This window comes from Lepidochelys olivacea (genome assembly GCF_965140295.1).
Source record: "Lepidochelys olivacea isolate rLepOli2 genome assembly, chromosome: 17".
Taxonomy (NCBI): Eukaryota; Metazoa; Chordata; order Testudines; family Cheloniidae; genus Lepidochelys; species Lepidochelys olivacea.
The window spans coordinates 24353585-24378844 of record NC_140427.1 but is presented as its reverse complement, the minus strand read 5'-3'; the positions used below and the strand labels follow the sequence as shown (position 1 = coordinate 24378844).

General features: G+C 55.2%; 1 protein-coding gene across 4 annotated transcripts in view; it reads right to left on the bottom strand.

Moving 5' to 3' along the window:
• The window catches only part of ELN (elastin), a 91917-nt gene that overhangs the window by 47934 nt on the left and 18723 nt on the right, over positions 1-25260 (bottom strand). For 3 of the 4 annotated variants that reach the window (XM_084650794.1, XM_084650792.1, XM_084650795.1), the window contains exons 6-13: positions 21495-21593; positions 20550-20609; positions 20346-20414; positions 20218-20265; positions 16997-17068; positions 16190-16219; positions 15835-15906; positions 1410-1451 (exon numbers count right to left, since the gene is read on the bottom strand). In XM_084650794.1, the coding sequence (XP_084506920.1) occupies positions 1410-1451; positions 15835-15906; positions 16190-16219; positions 16997-17068; positions 20218-20265; positions 20346-20414; positions 20550-20609; positions 21495-21593 (492 nt within the window). The remainder of the gene's footprint in view (positions 1-1409; positions 1452-15834; positions 15907-16189; positions 16220-16996; positions 17069-20217; positions 20266-20345; positions 20415-20549; positions 20610-21494; positions 21594-25260) is intronic. The other variant, XM_084650793.1, reaches the window with a different exon arrangement.

Sequence of the window (25260 nt, the reverse complement as noted above, 5' to 3'; positions counted from 1 at the left end):
TGTTAGACCGTCCCATCAAGGCAGGCTGTGATGGGAGCAGGGCAGCCCAAAGGGCAGGGCATGCCAAGGCAGCCTGGGGATGTGGCAGAGTCCTGCTAGGTGGGAGCCAGATTTCCAAACGTCTTGGAGTGAGGCTGGCTGAGGCGTGAGGCATGTCCTCGGGGATGGCCAGTGCTCAGCTTACCGAGCCGCCGGAGGGAGCCAGGCTGGGGCCTCAGGACATCTGGCTTACAGCCCTGCGCTGCCGGGATGCCAGGAATTCAGGGAGACGGCTCCAGTTTGGGCCAGCCTCCAACTGGGAGATGTGCACAGTTGTCAGCATTCTTCCTCCCCTGCAAGTTGGCCCAGGGAGGCCGCTGCTCTGCACGGGGAGCAGGAGGGTGCATGGGCCTCCAGGAGGGGAGACTTGCACTCAGGTCTCAGGTAACAAAGTACAGCAATCAACAAACCCTGCTCTCCTCATGGAGCCCCTGGTCTGGCTGCTGACCTTGCTGGGGCTTCGATTGCACATGTGGCCAGGTCACTGTAGGTGGGTCACAGCACCGTCCCTTCTCTGCCTGGCAGCCCTGGGGCCAGCGCTGACTATGGGCGCAGGGACGTGGGGCCACAGCCCTGCACAGTCAACTCCAGCGAAGCAGGCACTGGCAGTGACAGCTTATGGGCCCAGAGTGCCTGGCCTGGCTGAGCTGTACTCATTGCAGGACGACAGCAGGGCAGAACAAAGGCAGCTCTGAGCCACCTTCACCCTCCCCAATGCCAGGCCACCAGCGCTGCCCTGGTCCCAGCTGCCCACAGCCCCAGGGGTCACTTGGGCAGGCAGGGATCACAGAGACACCCCTTTGAACAAGAGGATGGGAAGCGGGTGCCCGAGAGGTAAAAGCTGCCTTGTGCTGGGGGAGCAGTGCTCAGCACCCCCATCTCCAGGCTAGGAGCTTGTCAGCATGACAGTGAGCAGCCCCAGTGCTCTCTGCTTGGTGTGTCTGGCACTGTGCGTCCTGAGACCCTCCCAAGGTGGGAGGCCAGGTCGTGTGAGCAGGCAGAGCTTTCCCTCAGCTGGGGGAAGGGCAGGGCTCACACGGGCTATCTGAGCAGCCCCCGAACCGCCTGCAGCCCTGTGCGAACCTCTGTCAGCTCGCCTGGCCTCTCCAGACACCAGCTGCTCGGGGATTTGGTGCCAGCTCACAGCCTGGCTGGCCACAGGTCTCAGCTAGTAGGAGACTCCTCCCATCGGCCACCCTGGACAGGTGTCGGCACGGACCCCTCTGAGGTTTAGAACAGCTAGGGACTCATCCAATGGCTATGGACTCATCCCTCGTCTCTGCTGGGAAGCTGCGTTTAGGATTAGAAGGGGGAAGTCACAGATGGCCCTGACCTTATCCTGGGAGGGCAGAGAATGAAAGAGCACTCACCGTAAGGCAGCTTTCCAGTGCTGTAGGGCAGCCCATAGCCACCTAGCGAGAAAAAACACACGGGGACGGGCGGTGAGTGCAGCAGCCTGTGCGTGTGAGCTCCATCCCACCTGCCCTGCAGGCCCGGGGCATCGTGTCCCTGCCACTGCCAAGCAAGACCGGCACACCAGCCACGCCATTCAAAGCCCAGCTCTGCTCCAGTTCAGAAGTGCCCCTTTTGCTAGCACTCTGTGGAACATGAGCTGTCCAAGCTTAACTCCAAGGGAGACTGTCTCAGAGCCACCTCTTCCTGCAGCAAGCGCCTGCAGACTCCACTTCCTGTCAGCCACTGGGCCAGGGTAGCGCCAGGCAGTGAGACCCCCGGCCCCACACTCCTGATAGTGGCAGCAGAACCCTCCCAGCTGGTTAGGGTGCCACTTCTCCGATGCTCTGGGGAGCTTCTGCCCCAGGCCGAGGGCGGCACTACCCACAGCCCACCTCCCAGCAGAGCATGTTTCCGAGCATGTCCCCCAGCACAGGCTCAGCAAGGAGCCCCCGGAAGGCTCTGCAGTGAGAGTTGCTCCCTCCTGGCTCTGTGCTGGCCACAGCCAAATGAGAGGCTTCGGTGGAGTCAGTCTTTGGGAGTTCCTGCTGAGGTCAGCAAGGGGGCTGGGGCAGCATGTGGAGAGGAACATTGCTACTGGGGAGCAGGCGACTAGGGATGTTGCAGTGGAACAGTCTCCTAGAGAAGGGCTGGGAGCCCCATCGCATGGGACATATGAACCAAGGCTGGACAAACCACACGTCAATATGGAACTCCAGTAGCCTGGCTGCAGGGAGCAGGGCAGCCTGCTCCATCTCTAGAGTAAGCCAGGCAGGGCCTGGGGAGCCCAGTATCTGGGGGGGACCAGCCCCTCAGGGCTCTGGCAGGAGCAGATCGAGAAGAAGGAAGATTTAGGCCCAAAGGCTGAAGAGAGGCTGCTGGTTTCAGGAATCTCCATTTTTGGTGCCCAGCCTGCGACAACTTGATCTGAGCCCATGTTAAAAACTGTGGGCCTGAGCACCACCAGAGCACTCGGGGGGTGGGGGGGGAGGTGTTTCTCCCCTGGCACCAGAGCCGTCTCCAGTCAGAGGGGGCTGGAGTGCAGGGATCAAAGTGAGTCAGAGCTTTGTTGCTCATGTCTCTGTGGGTGGAGAGTGCTCTCGCTCCTCCTGCAAGCCAACATGTGGAGACCAGATTTCCCTGAGCCCATTCCAGGCATTCCCACATCAACACGGCCCTGACAGAAAACAGAGCTCTCTGGCCAGATGCTGCTGTGAGCTCTGTGCTGGGGAGACTCCATTTTACAGGATTCTAGCAACCCACCAGTCCCTAGGGCTAGTTGTCTCCACATGCCCCACGGTACCATCGGCACCTGGACATGCCTGCCGGGCTCTTACTGGTGATAAGATAAGCAGGCTGAGCTGTGAGGCCATGTTAGTGCGCTGATCTCTGCCTGCCTGCGTGCTCCACAGACAGGGAAATTAAGGTACAGCACAGCCTGCTCAGAGACCACAGACTCAGCCTGGACTAGAACCAGCTCTCCCAAGCTCAGGCCTGCACCTGTCGGCCATGAGAGCTTTCTGATAATTGGCTAGGCAGTGGCGACGGCGGGATTTTGTTTCCTCAGCACTCTAAACAGAAGCAAAAGGCATCAATGGCTGCATTACTGGTCATCTGTGTGCTGGGAGCTCACACAGCCAGGAGTTATACACAGTTTGGGTGGTGAACAGCCTGGCCTCTCTGGGAGAAGGCTCACCAGGCTATGCTTGTGCCATGGCTGTGAGATTCCAGTCCGTTAGCCCCACGGGCTGCAAGTGGGGACATTGGCGGAGTACTGTGCTCACCAAACTCAGCCAGCAGCCCGAGGAGCATGAGTCTCTGAGCCTCAGACCACATGGCCTTGGTCAGCGCCCTACCAGACCAGAGCTGTTGCCCACAGAGAGCACCTATGTAACTCGAAATGCAACTCCGGGCCGGTCACCACTGACCGCAGCCTGCGAAGGAAGGGGATTTTCTCAACCGTGCAGGGAAAAAGTCAACTATGTGTGCCAGGCTGCAGGGAGCCTTCTCCTTCCAAGATGGCTGCTGGCCACTGACTCCAGTGAGGCCAGGGTTTCACCCACAGGTTCAGAGATGTGAAGGCCAGAGGGAGAACTGTGATCATCTAGGCCAGTGGTTTTCAAACTTTTTTTCTGGCGACCCAGTTGAAGAAAATTCTTGATGCCCGCGACCCACCGAGCTGGGGATGAGGGGTTTGGGGTGTGGGAGGGGGCTTAGAACTGGGGCAGAGGGTTGGGGTGCAGGGGTGAGGGCTGTGGGGTGGGGCCGGGAATGAGGGGTTCAGGGTGTAGGAGGGAGCTCTGCGCTGGGGCAGAGGATTGGGGTGCGGGAGGGGGTCAGGGCTCTGGGCTGGGGGTGCAGGCTCTGGGATGGGGCCAGGGATGACGGGTTTGGGATGCAGGAGGGGGCTCTGGGTTTGTGGGGGGCTCAGGTTTGGGGCAGGGGATTGGGGTGCTGGGTTGGGGTGCGGGCTTACCTTGGGTGGCTCCCGATCAGCAGTGTCATGGGGGTGCTAAGGAAGGCATCCTGCCTGTCCTGGCACCGCAGACCGTGCTGCGCCTGGAAGCGGGCAGCAGCAGGTCTGGCTCCTAGGCAGAAGCACGCAAGTGGCTCCGCGCGACTCTCACCGGCAGGCACGTCCCCCCACCCCAGCTCCTACTGGCCGGGAACTGGCCAATGGGAATGCAGAGCAGGTGCTCAAGGTGGGGGCAGTGTGCAGAGCCCATGGCCCCCCTGCCTAGGAGCCAGATCTGCTGCTGGCCGCTTCGGGGCACAGCTCGGTGTCAGACCAGGTAGGGACCAGCCTACCTTAGTTGGGCAGCACCCCCAACTGGACTTTTAACTGCCCAGTCGGCCATGCTGACCAGAGCTGCCGCGACCCAGTGCCTGGCATTCCACGACCCAGTTCTGAGTCGCGACCCGCAGTTTGAAAACCACTGATCTAGTCTGACCCTGCATAGCACAGGCCAGAGACCTGCCCTGAATTAATTCCTGGTTGCACTAGAGCAGAGCTTTTAGAAAACCAGCCAGTCTTGATTTAAAACTGGCCAGTGATGGAGAATCCACCCCAGCCCCTGGTAAGTTGTTCCTATGGGTAATTCCCCTCAGTGTTAACATTTTACACCGTATCTCCAGTCTGAATTTGTCTAGTTCCAACTTCCAGCCATTGGATCGTGTTAGACCTCTCTCTGCTAGCAGTAAGCGTTTGATCCAGTGAGGGGCCTAAACTCTCCAACTCCCATTGTCTTTCTCAGTCCTTAGGGAACAGTCCTATAAATGGTATCGAGACGAAGCCTAGAGAGTTCTACAAAACCTTAATGGGGCGCTTCGTACCTATGGAATGTAATCGGGACGGGCACCTCCTCTGTACGGTGTGTCGCAAACAGCCTGCAGCATCCCTGCGCAGGGACAGAATCCCCGCCTCGCCTGGGTGGGGCAGAGCAGAGCACTGGAGCTGGGCGGCATTTTTGTGTCTGAAAATGTTTCCCACCAAGAAATGGGAGGAAGCTGAAGATGAACCACAGCTTTGGTGTAACATTTTATTTTCAGGGATAGTTTTTGATTTTTCAGTGAAAAATTTTGAAACAATATAAAATGATGTTTTTGGTTTGCTTTCTGTTTTCCAAAAACAAATACCCTTGGGGATATTTTTTCCTAAGATTCCCCCCCCCCCGTATTCCTTTCCCTTTTTTCATTTTTCTTTTCTCACTGTGTAACTTATCGAAATGTTGAGAAAATTACAGTGAAAAAAGGTGGGAGAGGGAAGAGAAAGAAGAAAGTGGAAAGACATTGTCGAGCACTCAGTGGCAAAAACAAACATTCAAAATGTCAAAGAAATATTTTGTGAACATTTTTAAATTCCCTCCCCCCCCCAGTTTGAAACCCCCATAAACAGGGAACAACTTCACAATTCAAAAATTTGCAAGAAATTGTTGATTGCTGCCTATTGAAATAACCCACCGACAGGGCAAACAGATTCATTACGGCCTGGGGTGTCCTATACCTGCCGGTCAGGTAGCTGCCACCATCACCAAGCTTTGCACTTGGAAATTTTACCTCAGCTCCCTTATTCCAAGGGTCCTGTCCTCTGGTACATACAGCAGGTGCTCTTCAAAGGCCACTGCGGGAAAACCCAGCCGCCACAGCTCCACTGCAGACTTCACAAACTCGGACTGTGATCATTACAAGTCAGCCCAGGAGTGAGTTAATTTAGAGTCCCTTCCTGTCACCTTCAGCCAGGTCACAGGACAACCTGCCTCCAGCCGGGAAGCTCAACTTCTCCCAAAGCTCCTTGCCTGACGACTAGCGTTCCAACCAATACTCTCTGGTGGCTCCTCTTCAATACTGCCTTGTCAGACAACCCATGGAAAGGGAGAGGGCTGCTATTCCCCCAAGAGACACAGGGCGATCGCTACCTTGTCCACCAGCCTACAGAAAGGGTGATAGCTTCTTAGTCAAATAACTCACAGAAGGGGTGAGCTCAGCCTACTCTAAGATTAAATCGCTATTTGCTTCCTATTCTGATCACCAATGAAAAGGCACGTCTGCCTCGTGCAATAACCCACAGAAAGAGCGATCCCTGGGTGGGCGTGAGCTCAGGTGACTAGCCTGAGAATCTGCCTGAGCTGCAACATCCACACAACTGTTTTCAGTGCCCAGCTTGAGCCCGGCTAGCACCTGTCTCTCTGCCCAGGCTGGGAGGCTCGCTGCCAGCTGCACTGTCAACACACCCTAGGAAAAGCAAATCATTTCCTGTTCAAACAGCCACTGGAAAGGGCGAACGCTGCCTAGGCTGGAAATGGTGACAGTCAAATAGCCGATATATGTGACCATCGCTGCCTACTGGTGTAACCAGCAGAAAGGGCAATCACTGCCTATTCAGATAACCCACACACAAGGTGATTTCTGCCGGTTCAGATAACCCCTAGAAAGGGCAATAGCTGTCTAGTCAATTAACCAATAGAAAGCACTGGCGAGGCCAAGGCAAATAACCCTCCGAAAGAGTAATGTCATAAACATATAGAGAAGGGTAGCATAAAATCCCTCCTGGGCAGCTGTACTAAATCTTTACCTGTAAGGGGTTAAGAAGCTCAAATAACCTGGTTGGCACCTGACCAAAAGGACCAAATAAGGAAAGAAAATACTTTCAAATCTGGGGTGGGGAGAGGCTTTGTTTGTGCTCTTTTTGTTTGTTCCCTCTCCGGACAGCAAGAAAAGCCAAGCAGGGACAACATCTCCTGAAAATATACCTGGTATAATCCATCTACGAATTACAAAAATTGTAAGTGAGGCAAGGAAATGCATTAGGTTATCTTTTGTTTTTAGCTTGTGAATTTTCCCTATGCTAAGAGGTAGTTTTATTCCTGTTTTTGTAACTGTGAAGCTGAGTCCAGAGGGGAGTCCTCTGTGTTTTAAATCTTTTTATTACCCTGTAAAGTTACCTTCCATCCTGATTTTGTAAGTGTAATTCTTTTACTTTTTTCTTTATAATAAAGCGCTTCTTTTAAGAACCTGATTGATTTTAGTTTCCTAAAGATAAAGGGTTTGGTCTGTGCTTACATTGTAACCAATCGGTTGATATATTATTCTCAAGTCTCCCCAGGAAAGGGCGTGAAGGGGCTTGAGGGGATATTTTGGGGGAAATAGGGACTCCAAGTGACCCTTTCCTGAATTTTTGTGTAAATCACTTGGTGGTGGCAGCAATACCGTCCAAAGACAAGGAAAGGAATTTGTGGAAAGTTTAGGAGGTTTTTCATGCGGATCCCCACATCTGTACCCCAGAGTTCAGAGTGGGGAGGGAACGCTGACAAGCAATCTCTCCTGAATCAAACAGCTGATAGAAAGGCCAAACAATGCCTAGTCAAAACACCAATCAAGTCATCGCTGCCCATTCAAATAACCAATAGGAAGGGGTATCAATGCCCAGCCAAATAACCCACAGAAAGGGCCACAGCATCATATCAAATAACACATAGAAAGGGAGATAGCATCCGAGTCAAATGACCAAATGGGCTATTGACACCTAGTCAAATGTCCCATAGAAAGGCTGTGTGTATCATATCAAATATCCTATAGAAAGGGTGATTGCTGATTATTGAAATAACCCACCGAAAGGACGACCAAAGTGTGGTCAAATAAACAGCAGAAAGGGTGATCCCTTTCAAATAACCGATATAAACCGTGATCACTGCCTAGTCACATAACCATAGGAAGAGCAATCACTACCTAGACAAATACCTCACATAAATGGCTTTCGACACTTAGTCAAATAACTATGGGAATAATTTATAAAAAGGCAATCACATACTATTCAAATAGCTTTAACAGGAGGATTGCTGACTAGTCAAATAACCTAGAGAGGGTAATCGCTGCCTACTGAAATAATGCATAGAAAGGGCAACAGATGCCTCGTCAACTAAACCATTGAAAGGGCAGATGCTGCTTATTCAGATTACTAGTGGCAATCACGGCCTAGGCTAATAACAAATAGAAAGAGCTATCAACACCTGGTCAAACAACCCACAGAAAGGGTGAAAGCTGCCCATTCAAATAACTGGTAGGGAGGGCGATTACTGCCTAGTCAAACGGCTAATACATAGAGTGATTGCTACTTACACATAGAAAGGGTGATCACTGCTTCGGGCACAGCTACATGACAGGGCTTTCAGCAGCTCAGCTAGTGCAGAGGAGCTAAGCCAAGGGAGAGAGCTCTCCTGTCGACTTAGAATCATAGAATCATAGAATATCAGGGTTGGAAGGGACCTCAGGAGGTCATCTAGTCCAACCCCCTGCTCAAAAGCAGGACCCATCCCCAATTAAATCATCCCAGCCAGGGCTCTGTCAAGCCTGACCTTAAAAACTTCTAAGGAAGGAGATTCCACCACCTCCCTAGGCAATACATTCCAGTGTTTCACCACCCTCCTAGTGAAAAAGTTTTTCCTAATATCCAACCTAAACCTCCCCCACTGCAACTTGAGACCATTACTCCTTGTCCTGTCCTCTTCCACCACTGAGAATAGTCTAAAATCATTCTCTCTGGAACCACCTCTCAGGTAGTTGAAAGCAGCTATCAAATCCCCCCTCATTCTTCTCTTCCGCAGACTAAACAATCCCAGTTCCCTCAGCCTCTCCTCATAAGTCATGTGTTCCAGACCCCTAATCATTTTTGTTGCCCTTCGCTGGACTCTCTCCAATTTATCCACATCCTTCTTGTAGTGTGGGCCCCAAAACTGGACACAGTACTCCAGATGAGGCCTCACCAATGTCGAATAGAGGGGGACGATCACGTCCCTCGATATGCTCGCTATGCCCCTACTTATACATCCCAAAATGCCATTGGCCTTCTTGGCAACAAGGGCACACTGCTGACTCATATCCAGCTTCTTGTCCACTGTCACCCCTAGGTCCTTTTCCGCAGAACTGCTGCCTAGCCATTCGGTCCCTAGTCTGTAGCTGTGCATTGGGTTCTTCCATCCTAAGTGCAGGACCCTGCACTTATCCTTATTGAACCTCATCAGATTTCTTTTGGCCCAATCCTCCAATTTGTCTAGGTCCCTCTGGATCCTATCCCTGCCCTCCAGCGTATCTACCACTCCTCCCAGTTTAGTATCATCGGCAAATTTGCTGAGAGTGCAATCCACACCATCCTCCAGATCATTTATGAAGATATTGAACAAAACCGGCCCCAGGACCGACCCCTGGGGCACTCCACTTGACACCGGCTGCCAACTAGACATGGAGCCATTGATCCCTACCCGTTGAGCCCGACAATCTAGCCAACTTTCTACCCACCTTATAGTGCATTCATCCAGCCCATACTTCTTTAACTTGCTGACAAGAATACTGTGGGAGACTGTGTCAAAAGCTTTGCTAAAGTCAAGATACAATACATCCACTGCTTTCCCTTCATCCACAGAACCAGTAATCTCATCATAGAAGGCGATTAGATTAGTCAGGCATGACCTTCCCTTGGTGAATCCATGCTGACTGTTCCTGATCACTTTCCTCTCATGTAAGTGCTTCAGGATTGATTCTTTGAGGACCTGCTCCATGATTTTTCCAGGGACTGAGGTGAGGCTGACTGGCCTGTAGTTCCCAGGATCCTCCTTCTTCCCTTTTTTAAAGATTGGCACTACATTAGCCTTTTTCCAGTCATCCGGGACTTCCCCGGTTCGCCACGAGTTTTCAAAGATAATGGCCAATGGCTCTGCAATCACAGCCGCCAATTCCTTCAGCACTCTTGGATGCAACTCGTCCGGCCCCATGGACTTGTGCACGTCCAGCTTTTCTAAATAGTCCCTAACCACCTCTATCTCCACAGAGGGCTGGCCATCTCTTCCCCATTTTGTGATGCCCAGCGCAGCAGTCTGGGAGCTGACCTTGTTAGTGAAAACAGAGGCAAAAAAAGCATTGAGTACATTAGCTTTTTCCACATCCTCTGTCACTAGGTTGCCTCCCTCATTCATTAAGGGGCCCACACTTTCCTTGGCTTTCTTCTTGTTGCCAACAGACCTGAAGAAACCCTTCTTGTTACTCTTGACATCTCTCGCTAGCTGCAGCTCCAGGTGCGATTTGGCCCTCCTAATTTCATTCCTACATGCCCGAGCAATATTTTTATACTCTTCCCTGGTCATATGTCCAACCTTCCACTTCTTGTAAGCTTCTTTTTTAATTAATTAATGCACCCCCAATGAGCTATGTTAGCGTGAGAAACTCTCCTGCCGACATAGCGCTGTCTCTGCCAGCACTTACATCGGTGTAAATTACATCACTTGGGGGGTGGTGAATTCACACCCGCAATCAACACAAGCTGTAGTAACCAAAGCTGTAGTGTGTACATAGCCTTAGCCAAAGAACTGATAGAAAGGGTGATTTCTGCCTACTCAAATAGCCATAAAAAGGGTGATCAAGGCCTACTCAAATGACACACAAAAAGGGCAATCACATCCCATTCCGTTATCTTTGCCTATGGAAATAACCCATAAAAAGGGTGATGATGATCTACTGAAATAACCAATACAGAGAGCGACTGCCGTTCTTCAAAGGGCCATTGCTACCTAGTCATAGGCTAATTGCTGCCTAGTCAAATAGTGGACAGAAAGGGCAACCAGTGCGTAGTCAAATAAACAATAGAAAAGGGCAATCAGTGCATAGTCTACTAACCACAGAATGGGTGTGGCATCCTAGTCAAACAACCAACAGAAAAAGCACCTGAGGCCTCTTCAAAGAACCCATAGAAAGGGGGACTGAAGTCTAGACAAAGGGGGATTGAGGCCTAGACAGATAACCACAGAAAGGGGATTTGCAAAAAGAAAAGGAGTACTTGTGGCACCTTAGAGACTAACCAATTTATTTGAGCATGAGCTTTTGTGAGCTACAGCTCACTTCATCGGATGGGGATTGAGTCCTAGTCAAAGAACCCATCGAAAGGGGGATCATATCCTATTCAAATAAGCCTATGGGAAGGGCAATTGATACCTAGTCACGGTAGAGCCCTTGCTGCCTATTCCAATAATCATAGAAGAGGTGAGTGCTACTGTCACAGAGCTGTACCTCAGGGAGGAACCCCTTCAGTGTACCAGAACTTGAAGGGGTCCCACTCCTCCTTCGGGTAGGCCATGTGGCCTCAACACCTTTAAGACTGAGCCTTTGGGCTCCAGCACTCCTGTTTCACTCCATGAGCTCTAAGATAGACTCCAGTTCTGAGATTTTCTACCCTCTTCAGGGATCAGTGAACCTCAGCAGGTATGTGCAGGGACACCAGGCCGCCTTATTGAAACAAAGAAGTGTTTATTAGTCAACATCGGGAAGTCCTTAGGGTACAATAAAGAAGCAAAGGTTAAGGAATAGTCATAGAATATCAGGGTTGGAAGGGCCTTCTGGAGATCATCTAGTCCCACCCCCTGCTCAAAGCAGGGCCAATCCCCAATTTTTGCCCCAGATCCCTAAATGGCCCCCTCAAGGATTGAACTCACAACCCTGGGTTTAGCAGGCCAATGCTCAAACCACCAAGCTATCCCTCCCCTCCATACTAACTAAAGCCTTTTTTCTATAGCTATTACCAGCAGGACAGTGGGGTGGGAGGAGGTATTGTTTCATATTCTCTGTGTATAAATAAAGTCTGCTGCAGTTTCCACGGTATGCATCCGATGAAGTGAGCTGTAGCTCACGAAAGCTCATGCTCAAATAAACTGGTTAGTCTCTAAGGTGCCACAAGTACTCCTTTTCTTTTTTCTATTGGGATCATTGACCCACAGAAAAAATCAGTTGCAGGCTACACACAGCCCTGTGGGGGGCGGAGGGGGAGACTTGAGCCTTCCCCTAGGCTCTGGGGTGGGGACAGAAACCAGGGGTTCAGGGTGCAGGAGGGGGCTCCAGGCTGGGGCAGAGGGTGGGGGTGCGGGAGGGGGTGAGGGCTCCGGCTGGAAGTATGGGCTCTGGGGTGGGGCTGGGGAGGAAGGTTTGGGGTGCAGGAGGGGGCTAAGGGCTGGGGCCAAGGTGTTTGGAATGCGGGAGTGGCGTCAGGGCTGGGACAGGGCACTGGGGTGAGAGAAGGTTCAGGGTGCAGGCTCTGGGAGGACGTTTGGGTGTGGGAGGGCGCTCAGGGCTGGGGCAGGGTGTTGGGGGTGTGTGTGGGAGGTGCGGGATCTGGGAGGGAGTTAGGGTGCGGGAGGGGATTCCGACCTGGGGCAGGGGGTTCGGTGTGCGGGCTCCAGCTGGACGGTGCTTACTCCTGGTGGTTCCTGGTCGGCAGCGCAGCAGGCCTAGGGCAGGCTCCTGGCCTGCCCAGGCTCCGTGCTGCTCCCAGAAGCGGCCGCCATGTCCAGCCCCTAGGTAGAGGGTCCGGGGACTCTGCGCGCTGCCCGCACTCACAGGTGCTGTGGCCACAGCTCCTCGTGGCTGCGGTTCCCAGCCAATGGGAGCTGCAGAGCTGGCGCTGGGGGCGGGGGCAGTGTGCAGAGCTCCCCTGATCACCCCTGCTGCTACGGGCTACAGGGACATGGAGCCGACCCTTTCTTCTCCCTGCAGCAGGGCGAGCCGGCACTTGCTGCTCCAGCCCCGTGGGGGGAGCGCCAAGGCTCCAGGTTTACGGCCCCCGGCGCGGAGACTTGCTGCGGGCCATATGAAATGAAGCAGCAGGCTGGATCTGGCCCATGGGCTATAGGTTCCCCTAAAGCCAGGGGTCCCTTGACTGTGCTGCTCTAGGAACCATCTTGATTTCTTTTCTGTCAATTTCTGCTCTTGTCTGTCAGTCCCAGGTCAGACCTATGTCTAGAGCCCTGCGCGGATACAAAATTTGTATCCACATCAGATTTGTGATCAGCAAAAATGGTCCATTATCCTCCTGCAGGACACCTACTGAGTTCACATATTCTGCCTGCTGGAGTTTCCCATTGTTACGTGTCAATTGTTCAGTCCTTGGGATTCCCACTGTCTTTCTGGATCCTCTATTGATAGGGGTCAGTTTCAACCACAACAACACATTCATATCACCCCAGACAGTTATGTGACCCAAACACCTCATGTATCCTGCTTTGCCCTGGGAGCAGCATTTGAACCCCCCTGCAGTTGCATTCCCTAGTCGAGTAGGTCCTGTCATGCATAACGTTCATCAGAAAACTCCCACTTGGTCACAGCTACCTCGTCAGATGACTCATAGAACAGGGTTCAAATAACCACAGAAAGAGTGTTTGCTGCCTACTCAAATATTGACAGAAAAAGTGACTGGGGCCTATTCAATTAACCCACCAAAATTGCTACCTATGGAAACAGCCCCTGGAAAGTGTGATCGCTGTCTGTTCTGATAACCCATAGCAAGAGCAGCGGCTGTTTATTCAAACAACCCACAGAAGGTGTGATCAAGGCCTCACCACGTAAACGCTAGGACAGGCAGTAGCTGACTGAGGCCTATTCATTTTGACTGGACTTTTTGTACCAGGGAGTAATACCTAGCATCAAACCTTCATTTGTAGGCCTGGAGTTTGCAGGTGGAGACCCAGAATCCTCGTTCTCAGGGCAGTGGCCCTTTTCAACGGGGACATTCTATATTCCAACCTATGTTAGACGGTGGTCCGACTAGATGATCACAATGGTTAAGCTATGAAGTCTATGAATAACCACCAGGACACAGGATGGTGCCTCCTGCCACAAGAAAGCTAACAACTTAGAAAATATCATCTGGTGTTAAATGTGCTTGGAGGGGCAGCTAGCCCCAACCCGCCCCACTCCTACCCCCCACACAGAGACCCATTTTGTGAAAAATGCCTTACTGTATCAAGCCTGGGGGCTTTTGCCCCTCAACCCCTATTTAGGCACCTCGAAAAATGTTCTGATTCAGTCTGGCCAACTGCAAGCATTCAAAAACAAGTCAGGCCCAAACTCCACAAAATCAGGAGACTAGCGGAGGGTTCACAGGCAAGGGGAGGCTGGCGAAGCTGAGCTCAGAGCCCATGAGATCATGGGAGACTTTAACAACACCCAGGAGGGTGAGACTCATGCTAAAATGGCAGTAGTTTACAGTGCAGGGGTAGCACTAACCAAACTAGAGTGCCTGGGAGAAAAAGCCCGGCTCCCTGCCCGGCTCCAGGTGCTTGGGTGTGGGGAGCGACCCCAGCACTCTGACAAGGGCTGCTACAGTTGCCTCGAGAGGAGGGTATTTCTGTGGAGGGCTGAGCAGAGAAGCAGAGGGACCCGGGCGTCAGCGCTTGGTGGGGAGCCCCGCAGCACGAAGGGAGGGGTGGGGGAGTGCTGCCTGGAGCAGGGAGACGCTGAGAGCATGGCTCCCCAGGGGGGCTATCTCCTGCGATTTATTAACGGTGGCTTCCCAGTAAGTGGGTCAGCCGGCGGCAACGCCGCATCTGGGCTCTGGGCCACTGGCGGGGCTGTGCTGCAGGAGCCAGGCGCTGCGTCAGCCATACATTGGTGGCTTGATCGTTAGCACCAGGCAGCCCATCAAAGACAGTCTGGAGCAGCGGCTAGGCGGCGGAAACCGTGCTGTGGGGCAGATGCCAGACAGCTCGGGGAGCGATCTCACTGAGTGGCTCTTTGGCTTCTCAGGAATCAGCAGCCCGGGCTGCTCAGGAAGAGAAGGGCCCTAATGAATGTAACTCTGCCTCTGCGGGAGGAAGTCAGCCTGGTTCAAGTATTTCTGCCTCTCGCTGCGATGGGCCCCAGTGGGGGACTCTGGCGGGTCTGGTGAGGAGTTTCACATTGCACTGCCCTGTCTGTCTGGGACCCTGCCCAGCGCCAGGGGCTCAGGAAGCCAGGGTCGCCTCTCTCCAGGGAGGCTGCTACCAAAGCAGCAGTTTGTAACCATGCAACCAGTTATCCTCAGAGATAGGGCTTAAAAGCTACCCCTTGCAACAGCCCTGTGGGAGCAGCTCCCTGGCCTGGCTTTGACCCCGACCCCCTTCCTCCCGTCCGACGGCGGCATCTGCTGCAGTCCTGGATCAGCATGTTGCACAATAAACCTTGGCAACAGCAAGTTGCCTCAGCCTGCCAGGAAAGACATTGCAGCGCTCCCAGGGCCTAAGGGCCCAGGCTGCTACCTGCAGGAGCTCCCAGGCCTCACCCTGCTTGTCTCTGGACAGCCCGGCCAAGGCATGCACCCAATGTGTCCCCAGCCCTGCGCTCGCACTCTCCCGCTCATCTCCAGCGGAGTGGGGGTAAAACAAGACGGGTCTCACCTCCATATTACCCCCTCCTACACTGCTGTTCCCCTCCACGCCCAGCAGGCACAAGGGCACGGCCTGGTGTCCTCACACATGGAAGGTTAAAGCTGGGTCCCTGGATAGGTGATGCCTGAGCCCAGCAGCTCTCACGAACTTCCAGGCAGGCCACTTTCTAGGTCCTACTATGAATTCAGGGCCTCATGCTGGAACTGTCACTCGCAGGTCAGCCAGCAGCAGCCCTGGGGTAAGAGCTGCACCAAATATGAACATGTCTGTACAGCACTGAGCGCAGTGGGGCCCCGGGCTAAGCGCTGCAGTAATACAAATAACAAAGAAGAAGCCTATAGGATCCAAAGGAAAGGAAGAGCTGGTAATGTACTGCCAGCCTCTCTGTGCCTCCCCCTTTGCCTGCCCCCTCCCTGCTCTGGCAGAGAGTTTAATGCTGTCCACTCCTTCTTGGGCTCGCCCTGGGCACAGGTCTTTCCTGCTCCCATATGCTGGTGCGCAGGGGGTGGCAGGAAGAGCTGGGGCTCCAGTTTAGGTCTAAATGCAGCAGGCAAGGCGGGGCTCAGTTGGAGGAAATCCCCCAGCAGAGCAGCAGCAATGCCCGTTCTCCCCAAAGGCAAAGCTAGGGAAGGCTTGCCCGCTCCTGTCCCACCTGATGGCTACTTACCTGGGAGCTTGGGGGCTTTGATGGGGTATCCCAGAGGGACGCCAGGCTGCTGGCCCCCGAAGCCTCCAAATCCTGAAAGACAACAGCAGAAACTCTCAGGCGAATGCCCAGTGCTCCTTCCAGCACCTGCTCCATGAGCCCGCCACCAGCCGAAGGGCACAAGGGGAGTGTCTGTGGGGTGTCCAGAATCCCAGAGCAAGAACAGAGCAGAGCAGGAAGCAACATGTGGGCAGAGCTGGGGACTCTGAGACCCTGAATGCAGCATGGGCAGGCCCTGGGGCTGTACAGACATCACTTGGGTATATGGACCATGCAAACAAAAGCATGCAGCAGGCTGGGAAACCAGGAGACTCACCGGGAATTCCTGCAAGGGCTCCTGCTGCTCCTGTTAAAGAGAGAAACAGGTAAATGAGCCTCACAGCCAGCCAATATAGGTATGAGCTAGTCCATACAGGCCTGAGCTGGTCCATGTGGGTCTTAGCTGGTCCACAGGGGTCCATGCGGGTCCATAGAGGCCTGAGCGGGTCTATATGGGCCTGAGACAGTCAATGTAGGCCTCCACCTCACCCAAGTCCCTCCTACACCCTGTGACAACCCCAGGAAAATGTGCCTTCTCCCACCCCGTGCTCTCTTGGCATGATGAAGGTGTCACGGAGCGTGGGGGAGTCCAGGCCCTGCACCCCTCTTCCTGGGATTCACTGAGACTCTCAGCCAGCCAGTAAAACAGGAGGTTTATTGGACAACAGGAACACAGTCCAAAACAGAGCTTGTGGGTACAACCAGGACCCCTCAGTCAAGTCCTTCTGGGGGAGCAGGGAGCTTAGACCCCAGCCCTGGGGTTCCCTGCGTTCCTCCACCCAGCCCCAAACTGAAAACTAACCCCCCCAGCAGGCTCCCTCCTGCAGCCTCTGTTCACATTCCTGGGCAGAGGTGTTACCTCCCCCTCCCCCTCCTGGCTCAGGTGACAGGCTCTCAGGTCTCCCACCCCCAGGGCACATTCCCAGGTCAACACTCCCCCCTCCCTGCTGCGTCACATCCTCACAGAAGGATGCAGCCTCCTGTCATCTCTGCCCAGACCTCACCGCCCACTCCAGCCCACACAGGAGCCATGGCAGCTCCCGCCCCACTGGTACCTGATACTCCCTGGGGAAGGGCAACATACCTGGGGCTTTCGCCTTGACTCCAGTCCCAGTGGGCACACCAGGCAGGACACCTATGCCAGGGTAACGGACCCCTACAACACAGTGCAGAGGGAGCCAACTGAATGCAGGACAGGGACACCCCCAGTGACAGCCCCACCAGCCCCCCTGCGCACCGATCCCTGTCCCAACGCAGATCGTGGGACTGAGAGCCAGGCACCTGTCTGTGCCCCGATCCCTGCTCTGTCCCAACTCCTGCTGAGCGGCTGCTGCTGGGCTGTTCTGTTCCCTGGCTCAGATCCTGTTACTTCCTGTCTCTTGCAGTCTTGCTCCCCCTCCCCATTCCCATCCTTCTGTCTCCTCCTGATCCACTTGATCCTCAGTGCACAAAGGGGTCACTGTCTGTAGCTACAGTTGTTACCGGGCCTGGCAAACTTACTACGCAGAACACACTGTTATAATATTTATCCAAAAAGTATCTTGCAAGGTATGATATGGACTGGTGACACTGGTCATGGATGTTACATGATGCCTGTATGGTTAGCGCATAAGGTTATGGAGGTGTGCTAGAAATATGGTACTATTCTCTGTTTAGACCAAGCAATCCAAGCAGAGTGGGTAACAAGTCTGTCCTAGCCAAAGGAATGCTGGTTTGCCTGTCTGCTTGTATCTCCAGTGTCACTGAGCAAGGCCATGCCAGAGACAATGGAGATACACTTGCATCTGAGTAACAGGACAAGCCCATTGAGAGAGGGATGAGAGGACAGCAGGGGCACCAGCTTCCTGGAGCACAAGCACCAGGAAAGGAAAGCTTCATCTGGGGAGACACTTCCCAAGAACACATTGCCGAGGTTTGCTGGACTATAAAAGGGAAGAAAGGGGACTTGGTTATTCATCACTTAGGGGACAAAATTCTGTGCATGGTGGGTCCTCCTGCCTGAGAGGCCAGAGATGCTGGTACCTGGCAGTAACTGGGAAAGCTGCTCAGGCAAAGACTGTAGCTTGCTGGAGTGAAGTTTTGCTCACCAGAAAGCAGGTTATTTTTGGTTTGTTTGTAACCAGACCTGTCCCTTTTTCTCTTGCTCAGCATCACTTAAATCACTGTTCCTTATTAATAGACTGATGCTTAGTTTCTCTATAATCCATCTCAGTGCTGTGTACTGAAGGGAGATGGACAACCTCAGCTGAGCCTCTTTGGAGGCAGCTGCCTTGGTCATTTCTGTGCGTGGCCAGTGATAGGAGCTGGACTCTGCAGAGATGTCTCTGGGAGTTGCTCCCTGGGTGTTCCCTGCACGTCACCTGGAAGGTCCGGTTAAGGCGGGCAGTCTGGAGGAGTTTGCTGGAGGAGTCGCTCCCCCACCCTCTCATTTCCTCATCTTTCTCCCTGTCCCAGTGCTCCTGGGATGGATGGACCAATTCCTGCCATTCCACGAGCACTGGGGCAGAGGGAGAGAGGTGTGTCCCCGCTGCACGCCTGGGCTGCAGTCAGTGTCTGGGATGCATGATATGCTTCTATCCACTGGGACTTGTCTTCTCACAAGCCACACCAAGCCGGGCCATTCTAGAGCAGAGAACGTATCAAGGCCACATCTACAACGAATGGACAGGGAGGGGCTTGGGAGATGGGGCCCTTCAAAGGCTTTTGTTCTGATCCAATCCAGGTGAGGGAGACTCAGGGGGTGGGGAATAGGACTCTGGACCTTTCCTCTTTAGGGGGCACCAGCTCCCATCCGGCCCCAGGGCGGAGGACTAGCTGGCTCCAGGGAATCGGAGATGGGAGGTGGGGCTTTTCTCCTCTAGGGTGCCTGTTGAAATCTAACCCCCGGTGGCAGTACGAGAGACTGGTCAAGGACTCCTGTGGTCCTGGGGAGGGGAGGGCGCCTGGTGCATGGGTAGGCACCGCACTGAACAGCCCAAGCAGCCATGCCTAGAGGTGGCTCAGTGGCTGTGGGGGCAGCTTGCAGCCTTCTGAGGGCTGGTGAGGGGCCAGCTCTGTGGCCAATGTCTCTCTCATGAGCAGCACCGGCACAGGGCTCTCCCGACAGGTGGACAGGCCCCGGGGCTCCTGCCCTGTGAATGTGGAGTAGGAGCCCAGAGCACACCCCACAGTGGAAATGGCCCAGCAGGCCCCTGCTCCCACACGTGCAGGCTTGTGCAGGCCATGGGAGGGCTGCACTTTCTGACACCCCCCACCCCCTTAGAGCCGGGGCTCCGTGGTTACTACGATTACCAGGGCCAGACCCCCGTCCCCAGGAACTCCACACCCCTCTTGGCCAGGCCTGTGGCCATGCCAGTTGCCATCTCACCCCCTGTGTCTCTCCGGCATCCCCTTCACAGTGGATACTGAGCGCTGCGGGGTTCACAGCCCCAGACAGAGGTGGAAGTTTCCAGGGTCCTGATCATTCCCACCCCACCCCCAAACCCCCAGCTCAGGGACGGGGGGAAGTGCACCGGGTATCCCTGGGGATGGGAGCCCACTGAACGAGAGACTGGCATTGCCATGTTGTCAACTCTGCCCCCCACCCTGACATTTCCTGGGCTTTGCTGCCAGTGGCTGCCCCACGCTAGTGCTCGACCCCATCGCTGCTTGGTTTCCACAGCAGCCGCCTGGGGGAGCCTGGGCCACCTCAACTCAAATAGCTCCTCCCCTCCCCACCCCACGCCCCCTAAATCCAAACAGCCCCTCCCCACCCCACACCCAATCAGCCCCTCCCCACCCCATGCCCCTAAATCCAAACAGCCCCTCCCCACCCCATGCCCCAAACCCAAACAGCCCCTCTCCACCCTGTGCCCCAAACCCAAACAGACCCTCTTCACCCCGCCCCCTAAATCCAAACAGACCCTCCCCACCCTGCACCCCAAACCCAAACAGCCCCTCTCCACTTTGTGTCTCAAACCCAAACAGCCCCTCCCCACCCCACACCCAAACAGCCCGCTCCCCTCCCCTCCCCTCCCCTCCCCACCTCACGCCCCAAACCCAAACAGCCCCTCTCCACTCCGTGCCCCTCACCCAAAGAGCCCCTCTCAGCCCCATTCCGGGGCTTGCACCCATGTGCAAAGTGCTCAGTTTCTGGTCTAGATTCGGTCTGGACAGGGTGAGGCCCTTCCCAGAGCGAGCTGGTGGCAGTCAGGCTGGCTGGGCGGTGTCCTGACGGACTGGGCATATGGGACACTGCCACTGGTGGGTCCCTTGGCTACAGGCTTCATCAGTAGAGCCCAGTACCAGGGCCCAACTACTGCTCACCTGTTCCTGGGAGCACGCCTCCTGGGTACACCCCTGGAATGCCAACACCTGCCGGCCAAGAAAGGAAGAGCAGTGACTTTCTGTCCAGCTGCACAGTCCCACCCTTCCCAGCCTTCTCCGTCACCTACCTGGTACCTTGGCAGGTTTCCCTCCAGCGCCTACACCTGGCTGAACCCCAGTCTGGGGCACTACGGCACCTGCAGGAGAGCCAGAGGCCATGAGCACGGGACCAGCAGACAGCACGGCAGGCCCCTGCTCCTCTCAGGGCAGGGCACAGGGCAGTCAGAGTTGCGCCCAGGGGTGGGCAAGCTCTGGACTGCGACACACTTTACCTGTGGAGACCCCAACACCACCGGGTCCACCCACACCGCCGACTCCGCCCACACCAGCACCTGGTTACAAAAAGGAAGCACTCAGCACAGTGCACAGCGAGCTCCGAGCAGGAGACCAGAGCCCCAGGTATTTCAGGCTCAGCCATGGGCCCCATGCCCAGCCTCGATGGACCATATGCTCCAGGGGTGCGAGGGAAGTTCAGCCTCAGTGGGCACTCTTCTCTGGGCTTCCCCATGCTGCCCTTCCGCCAATGGGTGCCATCCAATGTGGGGTTCCCCACACTGTCCCACAGGCCACAGGAGCGACAACCTCTGTTGCATCGGACAGGGAGAGGCCTCCCCAAGCCTGGGCAGTGGGGTCCCAACCTGTCAGGTGCCAGGTGCTGCACACCCAGCTCTGCGCTCCCTGTGCAACGACCTCTAACTCCAGCCAGTGCACTCGGCTCAGCATGTGGCCCACGGGCACAGTCTCCAGGCCCTTAGTGCATGCCCACTCCTGCCCCTTCACCCCCAGCTCCCTACCCCACCCCCCAGGCCAGCTCTAGCCCAAGAGACCAGAGCCTCTCATATGACGCTTCACACCTGGCTGGAGACCAGGACCTGTCCCAGAGAAGGCAGGAACCCCAGGGCTCATGACAAGAGAGCCAGGCAAGCGGGTAAGGCATGGGAGGCAGCAGGAGATACCGCTTCAAGCCCAGGGCATCCCAGCTCTGCCAGACCATGAAGTGCTGTTGCACCAGCCTTTCCCCTTGGGAGGCCTGAGCTCCTGGTCTGGCTGCGGTGCCAGATGCTAGGGTGTCTGGCGACGCCTGTGCCAGTGCCTGTCCTAAGCCAGCTTGCAGATCAGTGCAACTGGTTTTTGGCAGTGGCAACGGGCACCAGGGAGAGGCAGGGGCATGCAGGCACTCGGGATCACCCCTGCAGCAGAAAGCCATGTGCACTCACCAGCTTTGGCAACAGCTTTATAGGCTCCCAGCCCAGCTCCTGGGTAGATGCCGCCCGGGTAGACGCCTCCTGGGTAGAAACCTGGCTGGACTATGCCACCTGCCAGGAAGAGGAGAGTTAGCTGTGACCCGGGAGACTCCAGCTCCATGGGCTGGGAGGGTTCACCCCTGCCCTGGGTCCCCCACTGCCAGCCATGCTGCTCCAGGCCAGTGCCGTGGGTCTGCACTGTCCCAGGGGCTGGGGGGAGGGGAGAGTGGTAAGACAACCCCCATTCTTTTGTGTATTTATACCTGCTCCTGCATTTTCCACTCCTTGCATCTAATGAAGTGAGCTCTAGCCCACGAAAGTTTATGCCCAAATAAATGTATTAGTCTCTAAGGTGCCACAAGGACTCCTTGTTGTTTTCACTGCCGCAAGATTCATGGCAGGGGGAGGGCAATCAGCCCTCAGGGCTACCCCAGGGACCGGACTGAACCCTGCCGGCTCTACAGAGCGGAGGCACAAGCAGCCCCCCTCAGTACCCACTCTGGTGACTCACCCACGTCTTTGCCAGGTGCCCTGCTGCCTGAGTCAGAGGGGCACCCCAGTAAATCAGGGCCGCGTGCTCGGAGTCACACCGCAGTGGTATTCTGAGGTGCCATCGAGCGAATGGCTGCCAGGGCCCACAAGGGACAGACTCCATCCCCAGCGGGTCTCCAGGGCACCCGTCAGCAGGCGTCAGGTTGAGCCTGCCACGGAGTGTGGGGGAGTCCGGGGCCTGCACCCCTCTTCCTGGGATTCACCGTGACTCTCAGCCAGCCAGTAAAGTGGAAGATTTATTGGACAATAGGAACACAGTCCAAAACAGAGCTTGTGGGTACAACCAGGACCCCTCAGTCAAGTCCTTCTGGGGGGGCAGGGAGCTCAGACCCCAGCCCTGGGGTTCCCTGCGTTCCTCCACCCAGCACCAAACTGAAACCAAAACCCCCCAGCAGGCTCTCTCCTGCAGCCTTTGTCCAGTTTCCCAGGCAGAGGTGTTACCTCCCGCTCCCCGTCCTGACTCAGGTTACAGGCTCTCAGGTCTCCCATCCCCAGTGAAACTCCCCTGCCACATTCCCAGGTCAACACTCCCCCCTCCCTGCTGCGTCACATCTCTCCCCCCTTCGAGACTGAACGGAGGTCGCTCCGACCAGTGACCTGGGGAAGTTCAGGGCCCCCTCTCCGGGACAACGCATCCGCTCTCATGTTGGGAGAGTGGTCGGTGTACATGGTGAAGTGTCGCCCGAAGAGATAGGGCTCTAGTTTCTTGAGGGCCCACACCATGGCCAGGCACTCCTTCTCGATGGCCGTGTAGTGTTGCTCCCGGGGTAGCAACTTCTTGCTCAGGTACACGATGGGGTGTCTCTCCCCCTTTTCATCCTCCTGCATTAACACTGCCCCCAGTCCCGTGTCTGAGGCGTCGGTGAACACCACAAAGGGCTTGTCAAAGTCTGGGTTTTCCAGAACTGGGCCACTGACCAGAGCCTGCTTCAGTGCCCGGAAAGCCTCCTGGCACTGCTTGGCCCAGACCACCTTGTCTGGCTTCCCCTTCTTGCATAGCTCGGTGACGGGGGTGGCGATGGCACTAAAGTGAGGCATAAATCTTCGGTAGTATCCTGCCATCCCAGTAAAGGCTTGGACCTGCTTTTTGGTGTGGGGAGCGGGCCAGTCTCTGATCACCTCCACCTTTGCTGGTTCCGGCTTTAGGCGGCTGCTCCCCACCCGATGGCCCAGGTAAGATACTATCCCATCCCCATCTTGCACTTCTCAGCTTTTACTGTCAGCCCAGCCCCCTGGAGTCAGTCCAGCACTTGTCTAACCTGGGACACGTGGTCCTCCCAGGTCTGGCTAAAGACACAGATGTCATCAATATACGCCACGGCAAAACTCTCCATCCCCTTCAGTAGCTGGTCCACCAGGTGCTGGAAGGTGGCAGGCGCTCTGTTGAGGCCGAAAGGCAGGGTCAGGAACTCGTAGAGCCCCAGAGGGGTGATAAAGGCCGATTTCAGCCAGGCATCTGCATCCAGCGGCACTTGCCAGTAGCCCTTTGTAAGGTCCATGGTGGTAAGGTACCGAGCTCCTCCCAGTTTGTCTAGGAGCTCGTCAGGCCTGGGCATGGGGTAGGCATCAGATACAGTGATGGCATGAAGCTTCCAATAGTCCACACAGAACCAGATCAACCCATCCTTTTTGGGGACCAGCACCACCGGCGAGGCCCAAGGGCTGGCAGATGGCTGGATCACCCCTAAAGCCAGCATGTCCCTGACCTCTCTTTCCAGGTCCTGAGCAGTTTTCCCTGTGACTCAGAAGGGGGAGCATCTTATCGGCAGATGTGACCCTGTCTGCACCTGTGGACAGTCAGATTAGTGCGTCCAGGCTGGTTGGAAAACAGCTGTCGGTACGGATGCAGCACCCCCCTGATCTCAGCTTGCTGGGCAGGGGTTAGCTGATCCGAGAGGGGAATTGTTTCCAGGGGGGAACCAGCTCTGGTCCCAGGGAATAGATCTACTAAAGGGTCATCTCCCTGCTTCTCCCACTGTCCACACACGGCCAACATCACATTCCCCCTGGCATAATATGGCTTCATCATATTCACATGGTACACCTGGCAGTGGTGTGCCCGGTTCGACAGCTCCACCACATAGTTTACTTCATTGAGCTGCTTGACAACCTTGAAAGGGCCTTCCCAGGCGGCCTGTAGTTTGTTCTTTCTCACGGGGATGAGAACCATCACCGGATCCCCGGTGGTGTAGGCACGGGCCCGCGCCGTGCGGTCATACCAGACCTTCTGCTTCTTCTGGGCTCTGGCCAGATTCTCCCTGGCCAGGCCCATGAGTTCAGCCAGTCTCTCTCAGAAGATCAGGACATACTCCACCACTGACTCTCCATCGGGAGTGGCCTTCCCCTCCCACTCGTCTCTCATCAGGTCCAGGGGGCCCTTTACCCTCCTTCCATATAACAGTTCGAAAGGCGAAAATTAGGTAGACTCCTGGGGTACCTCCCTATATGCGAACAGCAGGTGAGGTAAGTACTTGTCCCAATCCTGTGGGTGCTGGTTCATAAAGGTTTTCAGCATCATCTTTAGCATCCCATTGAACCTCTCCACCAGCCCATTGGCCTGGGGGTGATAAGCTGAGGCCCAGTTGTGCCGGACCCCACATTTCTCCCACAAGCACCAGGGCAGGACCGACATGAAGTTGGACCCTTGGTCTGTCAAGACGTCCTTGGGGAACCCCACTCAGCTGAAAATGGTCAGGAGCGCATCTGCCACGGTGTCTGCTTCAATGGAAGCTAAGGGCACTGCCTCGGGGTAGTGGATTGCGAAATCTACCACCCCCAGAATGTATTTCTTCCCCGACCGGGTCGTCCTGCTGAGAGGCCCCACGATGTCCATGGCCACCTTCTGGAAAGGCTCCTCTATGATGGGCAAAAGTCTCAAAGGCACTTTCCCCTTGTCCCGGGCCTTCCCCACCCTCTGACAGGGGTCACAGGATCGGCAATACTGCCGGACCGTGGTAAAGAGTAAAAGTTCTGTAGCAACGTAAAAGTTCTGTAGCAACCTCTGCCGGGTGCGCCGGATTCCCTGGTGCCCTGCGAGGGGGATGTCACGGGCCAGGTACAGGAGCTTGCGCCGATACTTCTGGGGGACCACCAGCTGCCTCCTGATCCCACAGGACTCTACTTCCCTTGTGGGAGCCCATTCTCGGTACAGGAACCCCTTCTCCCACAGGAACCTCTCCTGGCAGCC